General features: G+C 41.3%; 1 protein-coding gene across 4 annotated transcripts in view; it reads right to left on the bottom strand.

Annotated features, from left to right (window-relative positions):
• Window positions 1–13,689, bottom strand: part of ECPAS (Ecm29 proteasome adaptor and scaffold) — a 111,642-nt gene that overhangs the window by 35,340 nt on the left and 62,613 nt on the right. For all 4 annotated transcript variants that reach the window (XM_043927184.1, XM_043927182.1, XM_043927180.1 and 1 more), the window contains 9 exons: window positions 12,172–12,275; window positions 11,662–11,785; window positions 10,353–10,433; window positions 9,118–9,343; window positions 8,595–8,686; window positions 5,708–5,842; window positions 4,728–4,890; window positions 4,112–4,284; window positions 2,743–2,844 (listed from right to left, as the gene is read on the bottom strand). In XM_043927184.1, coding sequence (XP_043783119.1) covers window positions 2,743–2,844; window positions 4,112–4,284; window positions 4,728–4,890; window positions 5,708–5,842; window positions 8,595–8,686; window positions 9,118–9,343; window positions 10,353–10,433; window positions 11,662–11,785; window positions 12,172–12,275 — 1,200 coding nt within the window. The remainder of the gene's footprint in view (window positions 1–2,742; window positions 2,845–4,111; window positions 4,285–4,727; window positions 4,891–5,707; window positions 5,843–8,594; window positions 8,687–9,117; window positions 9,344–10,352; window positions 10,434–11,661; window positions 11,786–12,171; window positions 12,276–13,689) is intronic.

Here is a 13,689-nt window from a genome sequence, read left to right as displayed (position 1 = left end):
TTCCACTCTTTTGCCTGGAATGCTCTAACAGGATGGTTGGAAAGTGGGGCAGGGTGAGGGGACAGAGCGCCCAAGAATGACTTCAAGATCTTTCCCGAAGGCCGCGTTGCACTTTTCACCTAGGCAGAGAACCACTAAGCAGTGATTTTTAATCTTTGGAAGACTGGAATCATTCACTTGGGGAGAAGGGCATGGACTGTGAAGCCACACACATCTCAATGGAAATTCTGTCTCTCACCGGTTAAGTTTAATATCATTAAACTCTGAGCCTCGATGTCATCTTTAACATGAGCATAAATAATACCATCACCCACCTCGTTCAGGTCATAGGGATTAAACAAGGTAAACGTACAAACGGTGACTAGGAGACACCTGATTGGTAATAACTGCACAATAACATTGGCCTTTATCACTGACAGACATCTCGTCTCTGTATACCTAAATTACATGATACCTGCAAGCTCCTCTCAAATGGTTGCAGGGCTTCCCTGGTAGCTCAGTCGGTAAAGAATCTGCCTGCAGTGCAGGGGACCTGGGTTAGATCCCTGGATCCAGAAGATCCACTGGAGAAGGAAATGGCAAACCACTCCAGTATTCTTGCCTGGAAAATCCCATGGACAGAGTAGCCTAGCGGGCTGGGATCGAAAGAGTCAGACACAACAACTTAGTGACTAAATCACCACTGCAAATGGTTTAGGAAAAACCCCAAAGAACCAAAAAGCAAATGTGGTAAAATGTAATTTAGTGAATTTGGATGAAGGATATAGAGGAGTCCTTTAAATTATTCATACAACTTCACTTTAAATTTGAAATTATTTCAAAAATCAAAACTATGTATATTTTATACATATATCCAAATTTTTTAAATCAGATTTGGAAATTGACATGTCTCACAATTGTGAATCACAACTGATATGGAATTGGGCCAGTCTTTGGCATTTCTCTCTCATGTTTGCTAGGAACTGGAAGAGACTTAAAGATAGGAGAATAAGAAGAGAATGAAGAACAGAGAGCATGAGGGCTATGGGAATACCGTCCTTCGGAAGAATTCTACAAAGGGAGACAGACGATAGTTTAGCTAATCCAAGCTCAATCTCTGACGGCTCAGATGGTAAAGAATCCCCCTGCAATGCAGGAGACCCGGGTTCGATCCCTGGGTCAGGAAGATCCCCTGGAGAAGGGGATGGCAACCCACTTCAGTATTTTTGCCTGCCATGGACAGAGGAGCCTCGTGGGCTACAGTCCTCAGGGCCGCGAAGAGTCGGAAACGGCTGAGACTAACACACACACAGACACACAGACACACACGCCCTATCAGCCAAGGGCTTTAGGCTTATTGAGGCATCAAGTGCTGAGACCTCACACCTCCTTCTCTGAGGAAAAATGCTTCAAGGGCTTTGGTCCTTATAGCTTTCCTGGTCAAAAGCTGCTCTTGGCAACTCGAAACTGAGAAAAGCTATCTCAACACAGAGGATCTCATAATAGGGATCCATTTTACGTGCCTGTTTTTACACGTTCACGTTAATAACAATGTAGTTGGCATTACAAACAAAAACAAAACTCCCTAACTCCATCTGTGAAGACGATATCTAGACTTTAACGATTCTAGAAATAAAAGTGGCTGAACAGAGATCATTACATTATTATTCTCTCTACTTCTGTGCATGTCTGAAGTTTTCCATAATAAAGTCAAAAGAAAAAACAACAACAACAAAAACCTTTAGAACTCTGTCCTAGCTGACTGTGAATAAATTTTGCTTCTGATTCTTGCTCTTTTTTTTTATATCCTTTAATCTCTGCAGCATGTTTCAAACTCTTCATATTTCTAAATTTCTAAACTCTGATAATGTCTTCAGTAGCAAGTTAAGAATTGAGACAAACCTTCATTTATTTATATAAAACTGGAAGAAACCCATGTCTATCACAGATTTAAAAAAAGAAAAAGGATGAGAAACCAGACATCACAAACTTTCCCCCAAGAGGTTACAACGTCAGTGACATCCAAGGAGAATCTGACATGAGTTTAATTCCTTGTCCAAAAATTTCACCTCAAAACTACTTCATCGAGACTCTAACAATCACACCACCAGGCCCCAGTTTTATGGGCTGCAGGGTTACAAAACAAACTCTGCCTTCAGTCCAGTGGGCAATTAGAAGCTGTGATAAATGTTGTCGGGAAAAATGTGGAGAGGACGAAAGCACAAAGAAATAACGAATCTCCCCTACTGTAGATGCAACAACCTGAGAAAGAAGGAAGTAAATAAGGGTCTTTCAAAAGCTCAGAACAGAGATGGACAAAGAGGCTGGTGAAGAAAAATGTAAGTGAAAACAACCAAAGCCCAACTGGGGCCAGATCAGGCTGTGTTGAGTCACTGATCACGCTGGCTAGCAGCTGTCGACTTGGAGGTCTTCTCCACCACACTGGACGTTTATCGAGAAGACATCAGACTCGAGAGCAGCCAGAACACCAGCACCTACTCCCCACAGCCAGCTGACAGGGTATATTTCCCCTTCTACTCACCCTGCACCATACTTTACTGAATAAATCATGAGAGAAGGACTTCCCCGCACAGGCGACTCAATCAATGCTGTGACTAGCACAGCCCACAGCTGGTGCTCAGTAAGCACTTGGTGAATGAATGAATGAAAGTCTCATTTTAAAACCTCACAACACGCAAAATTCCCACAACAAAAAAAGGTCTTTTGTCTAAATGACCAACAATCAGATAGCAATATAAATACCTCCACAGAATCCATCAGACCTTGCAAGAGGAGCTTCTGGTGAGGAAAATCTCCATCCCCAACTGGAAAATACCCCAGTGTTTGGATAGCTCTTTCTTTCATCTGCAAAAACAGAGAATGTTTTTTTTAATGAAGTATATAACAGCTTGGTCCCAGAGAAATGTTTTCTGGGAGAAAAATGAGAATGCAGGGAGGAGGAATCTGTCTAACTAAATGCATCAGTACAAGTTTGTTTTTCTTTTAAAGCATCTAATTGTCCAGAATTACGTCTATAAGACACTGGAGGTTGAAAGACATGAAACTAAGTTTATTAAGGGCCCACCATTACAAAAGAAGGAAGCACAAAGTCTTTAACTAGCTCAGTACCCTACAAACCATAACAGTTATAAATGTAGATTCTGGGTCCAGAAGAACCTAAGATCGGGTCACAGCTAGACCATTTTTAGTAGCCTTTGTGGCTATGTGACCTCAGACAAGTTACTTCACTTTTTTGTTATTTCCTCCTCTGGGAAAACAGAGATGACAAGCATACCTACTTCACTAGAGCTTCTGAGAATTCAGTTAACTAAACCATGTGAAGCGCTCAGCATATGCTTGGATGGTAATTTCTAGCTAATAACAGCTAATAAAAATTATACTGCAATCTTCTCGGTAAGTTTTAAAAAACAGCTAGATTGAGAATAAGATTACATATTTATTAAACTTGCAGTAAACTGATTTTTTCTGTTCATTAAATCATCTTACATTTCAACACTGAGGTACTCTTATCCCAAAGAAAAATTTTAAAGTCTGTGAAGGTTTTTGTCTAAAATTAAAATACTATCAAGGTCCTCTGAGCTTCCCTGGTAGCTCAGACAGTGAAGAAACTGCCCGAAATGTAGGAGACCTGTGTTCGAGCCCTTGGTTGGGAAGATCTCCTGGAGAAGGAAATGGCAACCCACTCCACTACTCTTGCCTGGAGAATCCCATGGACAGAGAAGCCTGGCGGGCCACAGTCCACGGGGTTGCAGAGTCAGACATGACTGAGCGACTTTTACGTTCACATTCAAAGATCCTTTTCCTCAGAGATGACTCCCACTGCTTACTAATGCCCAAACTTCTTAAAACCCACCTGGTTATAGGAGGTTAAGATTTAGATCTGGTCTGAAATTATAAAAATCATATACCTATTTAACACTTTATTACCTACCTTTTGCATGACAGAAGAATAAACTTGATGCATTTAATTTTTACCCAAATCTTAACAAGTTATGGGCCTTAATTGGAGTAACTGGGTCAAAAGGGCACACACACAAAGGCGATATACAAATCACCCACAACTCAAAATTAAACAGCTTTTAGAAGAGAAGGGTAAAAGGAAGAGACATGCCTTGTTTGTTTCTTTACTGGAGGGTATTCTGTTTAGCAGGCTTTCCACAAGATGCAGCTTGGTGAAGCCCGATCCCTCACTGGGGATTGGGAGGGGACCATTTCTGCCAATTTCCCCCAGGGCTGTACAGGCAGCAATCGCCAAGAGAGGGGAGGTACTGTCCAAAAATGAGCCTGTGAACACATTTACACAAAGGAGAATTATACTTTATTACCCTTGGAATCCAAAGCAATCAGAAACGTAACTGAGATTTTCTTACAGATAGCAAATGAAAATCAAAGTCTACAATTTACTTTCTAGTTGATAATTTGTTATCATTTCTTTAGTAATAAAACACCACAGAGTGGGGTCCTTTCTTGACATTTAAATTTTTTCCCATAATGGAATCATCTCTATTAAACAGAAACAAATAGAAAAAATATATAGAAAAACAAGAATACCTTCAGTGTTATTAAAAACAGAATTTACTTAGCATCAAGATTTTGTGAAAAAGCTTGTGTATTTAGAGTGCAATGCTATAAAAAGAAATTAAAATGTTACAGTAAATTTTAACCTCATTCAAAATCTTGTAACCTATTTATGCTGACATCCATATCAGCATAAACACATTAATTACCAATAGTTTCTGTGGCACTCTGAATGAGTTCCTCTTGTTCGGGCAGGAAATCAGCATGTGTCTCCACGTTTGGCTGCTCTGCCATTTTCATCTTCTTCTTAGCCAAATATCTTCCTACTGTGAATCCCAGTGCAAGCAAGGATCCGTGCTGTATCTCGGGGCTCTGGATTTAACAACACAACAGCATATGTCTGCCTCTCTCTCACACATGTGTGAATGCGCTGCAATAACTGTTTATCACAGTCATCTCCCCCATAAAACACAAGGCCAAAGAATAAAGTGATCATGCGAGGCTCCACGGGATGTTAATATATCAGCTAGCGAACAAGAGAAACCTTGAGTTTCAAACACAGAGAATTCTGAGGAGTTGAGTTGAGTGACTTATATTTGCATTCCCTAACCCCATACCCACTCCAATTTCAGTGAGGTGACTCCCTCAATGCTCTGATAAGCACATATGCTTTCTTCTCACTTATAACACTTGTATAACTATACCATCATAATTTCCAAGCATGATTTTCCCCTACTGCCAACAAAATACAATGAACTAGAGCCTATTTCTAATTGCAAAAACCTCCAAACATGGGCAGGCAACAGAATATTTGAAAGCACATGACTTCAATAGTGTTTCCTGATGGGACAAGTACAAAGAGAGGTGGCAGGAGATGAGGAAGTAAAAAGGAACCAGATTTCTGAGCACCAAACACTACTAGAGCTTCTCATGTATCTACTCCCCATTGTCGTCCCAGCACCTCAAACGGTGCCTGTGAGACACAGGGCACTCAAACTTGTTGACTGAACTGACTGAATCGTGTGCTATCTATCTCATTTCATCTTTGCCACCATAAAAGCAAGCAATTTATGTGTTCATTTTACAAATGAGAACATAGAAAAAATATATTAGATGTTTTTGTAAAACTTCTATTTCACACACACACACACACACACACAAAAGATAAAGGCAAAACTGATTAACATACATGATTGTCTTTTGTGGTCTTTATCAGCTGTTCTATCATTGACTTCAGCTCATTTCCCGACACTGTAGATACCACCACAGAATAAAACAAGGCTGCCAGTTCACGCATCTCTTCTTTACTGCTATTCATCAGACTCTGAGTGGTGTAGAAAGAAATATGTACATGATATAGGATCATCTCCCTGCTGACAACTTCTAACATTTAAAGTAAAAAGAATACATGATACATTACAATTTATTCAATGTTCAAGTTATTGGTATTTTGGAGAAAAGAACACAATCTATTATTTCAAAACAAAGCCAAGCTACCCTCCCTTTCTGAAAATGAGCATTTTAGCTTTGAGCCATCTGATGGACGCGGCCCACGGGAATGAACAGGTGACTGCAGGTGGCACCTCTGGTCAGGTGGGGGCGCCCTTGCACTATCCCTGCCCTCTGGACCACAAGCGTGTTCTCTCTCCCTCCTGGCAGGGTCGTCGTGCACTTCCCCAGGTCCTTAGTACGGAGGACCACACCCCCCACCCCAATCTGTTCTTTGGGAACTTCTTCCTCTTCGAGAAAGAAAGGGACCTGCACGTGCCCGAATGTCACTGCAGGATAAGGGCCAGCAGACTTCTGATGTTACCATTTCTGAAAAACAGTGAGTCACCGCAGGCCTGAGCCAGGCACGTCCTGTTCTGAGAGGAGTGCCTTGCCTCAAAATGCACCTTCATCTTTGGAGAGCCTGTGCATGGGCCAGGAGGGGGGCAGGAAGTGCCAGGATTTCCTTCCCAGGATTAAATGCTTTTTGTTCTTTTTTTGATGGAAGGTGCTAGTGCTAAAGAACCTGCCTAGGCAGGAGACATAAGGGCTGTGGCTTTGATGCCGAGTCATGAAGGCCTCCTGGAGTAGGGTATGACATCCCACTCCAGAGGTCTTCCCCGGAGAACCCCATGGACAGAGGAGCCTGGCGGGCTACAGTCCACAAAGTCACAGAGTCGGACACAACTGACCACACACTGAGTAGACCAAAATCTTATGCGCATTTTCATCAAAGATACAAAATATAAAACAGGTGGAATTAATATACAGCTGATCTAAAACAGAGGTTTACATGTTTTCTACAGAGAGCCAAATGATGCAGCAGTTCTACTCTGCCACCGTATTAATAAAAGCAGTCACAAACAACACATAGGTGTGGCTGGATTCCAGTACAATTTTATGGACACTGTAATTTCCAAACGTCAGGAAACTTTACTCATCTTTTGATTTTTTCTTCAACCGTTAAGAAACGTAAACACTAATCTTAGCTGGCAGGAGGCCTTAACGAACAGGAGGCAGGATGGATTTGGCACACAGACCACAGGTTAATGACCCCTGATCTACGAGACCAAAGGTCTAAAATCATTTTAAAAGCAGCAAATCTCCACAGAGTAAAAAATCTTTTTGAACTAGATGCAATTTCATGAGACTAGATTTTTTGGAAAAGGGCAAAACTCAACTCCTCTTGGTAAATTACATTCATGCATTCACACTTAAAGGAATCTGTACATTTTACCATAATTCAAACTGTACCTTCCAAAAAGAACTGCATTACGTAGCACAAGCGGTACACAAAATTACATACGCCAGACCCGTACTAAGAAAGATCACTCATTCTGCTCATCTGAAATTCAAAGTTAACTGAGTATCCCGCATTTTTATTTGCTAAACCTGGCAACTGTTTTGGTGTGACCATGGGAACAAAACACTCTCCAACATGGCTGGTGGAGTGTGAACTGGAACTACTCATGGCTCAGATGGTAAAGCGTCTGCCTGCAATGCGGGAGACCCGGGTTCAATCCTTGGGTTGGGAAGATCTCCTGGAGAAGGAATTGGCAACCCATTCCAATACCCTTGCCTGGAAAATCCCATAGACAGAGGAGCCTGGAGCCCATGGACAGTAGGCTACAGTCCATGGCATCGCAAAGAGTCGGACATGACTGATCAAGACTTCACTTTCGCTTTCACTTTTTCATATGGAGGATGTGCACTGTCTATTAAAATTGCATCCATGTGTCCTCAATTCCATTTCTGTAGAATCCAACTAAAAATACACCCACTCGTATTCAAAATGACAGACTGTTCATTGCAGTAGTCTGGAAGTATCCTAAATGACCATCAATAAGGATCTAGGATAATTCCAACTCAATGGACATGAGTTTGAGCAAGCTCCAGGAGATGATGGACAGGGAAGCCTGGCGTGCTGCAGTCCATGGGGTCGCAGAGTTGGACACGACTGAGCGACTGAACAACAAGAATAATTCCACAGCCACAGAGTGGAAAATAAAGAAGTTGTTAAAACAAAGAGGATGTTCTCTCTACAGTCATGTAGGAATAACTCCATGTTCTAAAGCTAAGTGAAAGAAGTAAGGTACAAAACAGTGTGAAAAAGTATTGTGTAACACCTTCTGTGTGAAAAAAGGAAGAAAAATTAAAAATGCTGATTTCATCTGCGTGTATATGTATAACTAAACTCTCAAAGGGACATCGTATACAAATTAAGTGATAACCTATCTGTCTGTCAGGTGAGAGAGCAGAGGCAGGAATTGAAGGAATCTGGGCAGGTGAGAGACAGAGAAAGATGTTTCACATAATGTTTTATTTAAACTATACAAAATGATTACTTTTAAAGCAGAAAAATAATTCTTTTTTACTTATATGACTCTCAATTCATCTCCCCCTCTCACCTAAATAGATCACTGCCACACAATGACCTACAAGCTTCCTAGTAAATGTCTGATGATCAGAGTTTTCAACGTGACCTAAAGGCAGAAAAGGTCACAGGAACCCTGATAGGAAGGCGAAATCATGACACTGAAGTTTAAAACACAGAGAATCAAAAAGAAAGACACAGGCAAAGGATGTACCTTTATCCATTCAGTTTTGTCTACGAATTTGGTGGCCAGCTTTTCTGGATACACTGATACAGCTTCCAGCAGACAGTACATGACTGGCAAACCTAAATAAGAAGGTATTTAGAAGCATTTCAATTTCAAGAAAAGTGAGACACATACAGGGATCACTAAATTCCTTCAAAGCATAAGGTTACATCTTTAGGAGGCATTTCCCAGTTTTACGAAACAAACATTAACCTGAACACAGTATGTGACTCAACACAGCAAACTTACAGCCTTACTGTCTATAAAAAGATGCCCTGTTCTTCACACCCACTTCCAAAGCAAAAATATATTATCTATTATTAGCATGTCTTTCTGCAAAGAGAAATAGTATATCAAAGCTGAAATTAGACAAGTCTAGAAAAGAAAGATTCACGTTTGGTTATAGGTGAGAGGAGAGAAAATGATTTTGGTGAAAACTGTCAGCTGAGTTTAAAATTAAGATTTTTGCTTAAGGGCTTTAGTACCCGTGCTCGGCATCACGGCCTCCTACCTCCAACACCCGCCAACAGCTGCTGAAGCAGGCCGATGTAGATCTGCACAGCGTTGGGTTCCCCACTCTTGGAAGATGATGAGGAGGGTGTCGCCTGGCTGCCTGACATTAAAGTCCGTATGTAGCGTCCAATGGCTGGGGCGTGGTCTTGCATATCAGCTAAACTCTGCGAGGTGGGCAGCACCCCCGCGCTGTGGGCCAGGCACATGCGCAAGTACAGGACGATCTGCGGGTGGAAGGGAGAAGGACACCAGGTGAGCAAGCGTCTCAAAAAGAACCAAGGTGGGAGATGTTCTTCAAAGTGACAGTTCCCAGCTTTGATGCCCCCACCCTCCTTCACAAAGCTATTCAATAATCCTCACGGTAGCTGGAAAACATGACTCAATATGTGAACTGAAAAAACTATAATTTTACATAACCAGCTTTGATAATCCAAAGAGTGCTTTAGTAGAGTTTAATGGAGTTAAAATGCACACTCAACTTTTAAAGTCTAAAACAGGTGTAACGAAAATCATTTTTTTTCTAGAGATGTGTGTGTGTATATGACAAAGAGACAGACAGACAGACAGTAGACAGAAACCTAGGGCCAATGATCTATTCCTGTGTAACTCCAGTTGAATTTAATCTCCATTGGCACAAGAATTTGAGAAAATGGGCTCAAATCATCTACAAAAGAGTAGCTACGATGTCATTAAAACCTGACACAAATCAGCTACTCAGGAGTTCTCTGGAAGCACTTTTCCTTGACAGCTAGAACAGGACTGGCAGCAATTGCATCATGAGTATTCTCACTCACTGTGAACAAGATTATCTCTTGCTATTTAATTAGTCCAAGTCAATGACTGAAACAATAGAATTTTCCTTAGTAAATAAGGTAAATTAATCTAACCCTCCAACCTTCAAAGCTGGATAATCCAAATAACCTCAGTATATCGTTGGCTTTAAAATTCAAATCTAATTTGCTGTGAATTCCCAATAGCAATAGCAATCAATGTCAAGTACCTCGGTCTCTCATGAAGAGAATCTCACTGAGATAAATATATTTATTGACTCCGCTGTGAACTAAAACAATGATCAAGCACTGTTTTTCCTAATAAACAATCTGATATAAAACAATGACATCACTGTATGGGTTTTTACCTAGAACACAAAAAATTCACAGACATCTCTTTGACTGTGACACTATCTTTAAGAATGTTCTGCAAAAGCGAAACAGAACTACACGCCAGTCCTACCTCTCCAAAGGCTGCTGGGTTAAACGGAAGGACAGTGGTCCCAGTCATGTACTTAGCTGGCGTTTTCATTCGATGGGAAGCCTAATAAAAAGAAACCCCCCAAAATCAATTACTGAAAAACAAACAGATGTACCTTTTCCTGACTCAAAAATAACTGTATTTCTAGCTACATTATTGACTGCTACTGTTTCTTTTCTAGTCAAACATTTTTACGTTATTCATGCTTGATGATGCACAGACCTCAAACCCTAAGGGACAGGTGTGTTGCCTTTTGACCGGCTTCTTAAAAAAGAAGAAACCTACAAATTAACTACACTTTAATAAAAAGAAAGGAAAAAAAGAGAAAGCTCCAAAGAAGACACAGGAGGAAGTAACAAAAGAATAAACCTACTCCGGGCATCTACTGACACAGTCGCACCAGGGCACTGAATGCCAGTTATTTTCATTAATAATGGAGGTAGAAGGAAAATATTAGCACAAAAGCACCCTCTGCCCCCAATTATGACAGTGCTGCAGAGAAGAGAACCACGGTTGCCACAAACTGCCCTCCGACACCTGTAAGATGTCTGTCCACGCAAAAAGCTAAGACCACCAGCAGAGATGAAAGCAGTGAGCTGTCCCTCAGCACGCTTACAGAAACATTCATATAAAAAGCCGGACAGGTCTGGGCTGTGACTGCCAGCCCTCTGTCTGATCTACCAGTAAAATAGGAGACTTGCAAAAAGCAGGTATGATGTTCTCTCATGAACACAGGGGGAAAAAATCTGCACTGCTCCCTAAAGTGTTCTTAAATCTGCACTGCTCCCTAAAGTGTTCTTAAATTTACACTGCCCTAAATAATGCCCTTAAAAACAAAAAGATATATTTGGGGGAATTCCCTGGCAATCCAGTGGTTAGGATTCCATGCTCCCACTGCTGAGGGCCCAGGTTCAATCCCTGGTAGGGGAACCAAGATCCCACATCCCATAGGCTGCATGACATGACTAAAAAAATAAACACAAAAATAATAAGAGTTAATATTTTTAAGCATGTCTTGCCAAAGGGAAAAATTTTAAAAACAGCCAAAATGTTGAAGAGCATAAAAGAAACTGTAAGTAATTTAGATTTGGGCAGATTAATTACATTTGAGATTTATATTTTTCTCATTTTGTACCTCCCTCTTATTGTAAATATTAACATTGTTAGAAACTTTACTACTATTCAGCATTTAGTGATTAGCATTTTACACAGTGTCACCAAAAAAAAGGTATGTTTATTTTCATCATTCACTATGTGACTCAAACTAATAATATGAAAGTAAATACCATACCTTTTCTTGGATATAGTATACCATTTCTGGGAAAGATGGCATCTGCTTAGAAGCACTGTCTTTCCTGTTCCTACCAGGAAGACACCTTAAAACTCGTTGTGCCTCTCCATGAACTTCTTCCCGCCTTACAGAAAGATAGGAAAGATAAATAAATTTCACTAACCAGAGAATGATCATATGAAGACTAAGAACAGCAATATTATCTGGCATCTGTCTTAAGCATATTCTCGGCTACATGCAAAGAGTCATAAAATACATGAGAAGCAATCACTTTCGAAATTTCATTAGTCATGGAGAGTCACATGGCTTGCATCTTCAGATTTTACTCACAGGAAATAACAAGATGGTATGACTACAGGTCTGTATGCTGTGTCAAGGGGGCCATATTTTTAACTCTAATACGTTGCTTCTAAATTCCACAGACTAATACTACAAACAACATAAATTATATCCAATTTTCAACTGAATTTGAAATAAACCCAAGTTCATATCAACTCCTTTGAAACTTACGGGTCTCCTGCAGCTAACAGCAGCAAATATCTGGAAGGAATATGGTCTGAGGGAAACACCGTGCTGGCGAATTTCACAGCCACTTGTCGAACTTGAACTTCAGGCTATTTGACACATAAACACACACACACACAGACACATAACACAGAGATTAAAAAAAAAAAATCCAAGTAACAACTCATTCCAGTCAAGGTAAGTCGTTTTAACTGTAAGCAATCAAAATTTAAGTTGACATTTCAATAAATATATCTAAATAAATAAAAATCTTTTTAGTCGAAATCCTTAACCATGCTGTTTAAAAATCTCTGGACAAAGGCATTATTTAAAAAGTGCTTTTACGACCTAAGGGAATCCTCCAAGTAAAGCAGGAAGCCCCACCAAGACCGCTGTCAGAGAATCTCTCTGTAGATGCCCATCTGCAGCCCGACCATGCGACCAAGGTCACAGGGGCGGCTTCCGGCCCCCACCGCCGCTTCCTCAACTCTCAAAGCTCTCAGTCACACGGGTGAAATTCATACAGTTCGCAGGGAGCACAAACGGAGCCTACTTGGAGTCACTACAGATTTAAAGTAAAATACCATCAACACTTTCAGGTTAGCTCTAAAGTCAAAAATGACTCCAAAGCAAAATCTCAGCTGCATACATATATCCAACTGGGGCTTCCCTGATAGCTCCGTTGGTAAAGAATCCGCCTCGATTCCTGCGTCGGGCAGACCCACTGGAGAAGGGATAGGCTACCCACTCCAGTCATTCTTGGGCTTCCCTGGTGGCTCAGCTGGTAAAGAATCCGCCTGCGATGCGGGAGACCTGGGTTCGATCCCTGGGCTGGAAAGATCCCCTGCAGAAGGGAAAGACTACACACTCCAGTATTCTGGCCTGGAGAATTCCATGAACTGTATAGTCCATAGGGTTGCAAACAGACACAACTGAGCAACTTTCACTTTCACATATATCCAATTAACCTAAATAGACTGAGACTGCAATCTATTAATGCAAAGTTCGACCAGAAGCAGCAGCAGCTGTAGAGTCCAACGATGCGGAAGCTTTATCCTCACGTACCCTCCGGTCACAACGTAAGTGAGCTGAGAGGTGCTGAGAGACGTGCTACCTCATTCGCCCAGGTGTTCTCACTCCTCAGCATCCCCTTTACAGGGCAATACACTAAGGACCAGTCCATGTGATTCCTCATTCGCCCAGGTGTTCTCACTCTTCAGCATCCCCTTTACAGGGCAATACACTAAGGGCTAGTCTATGTGATTCCTCATTCGCCCAGGTGTTCTCACTCTTCAGCATCCCCTTTACAGGGCAATACACTAAGGACTAGTCTATGTGATTCCTCATTCGCCCAGGTGTTCTCACTCCTCAGCATCCCCTTTACAGGGCAATACACTAAGGACTAGTCTATGTGATTCCTCCTTCGCCCAGGTGTTCTCACTCTTCAGCATCCCCTTTACAGGGCAATACACTAAGGACTAGTCCGTGTGATTCCTCATTCGCCCAGGTGTTCTCACTCTTCAG

The sequence above is a fragment of the Cervus elaphus genome, chromosome 16 (assembly GCF_910594005.1).
Source record: "Cervus elaphus chromosome 16, mCerEla1.1, whole genome shotgun sequence".
NCBI classification, from domain to species: domain Eukaryota; kingdom Metazoa; phylum Chordata; class Mammalia; order Artiodactyla; family Cervidae; genus Cervus; species Cervus elaphus.
This window is presented reverse-complemented; position numbering and strand designations above follow the sequence as displayed.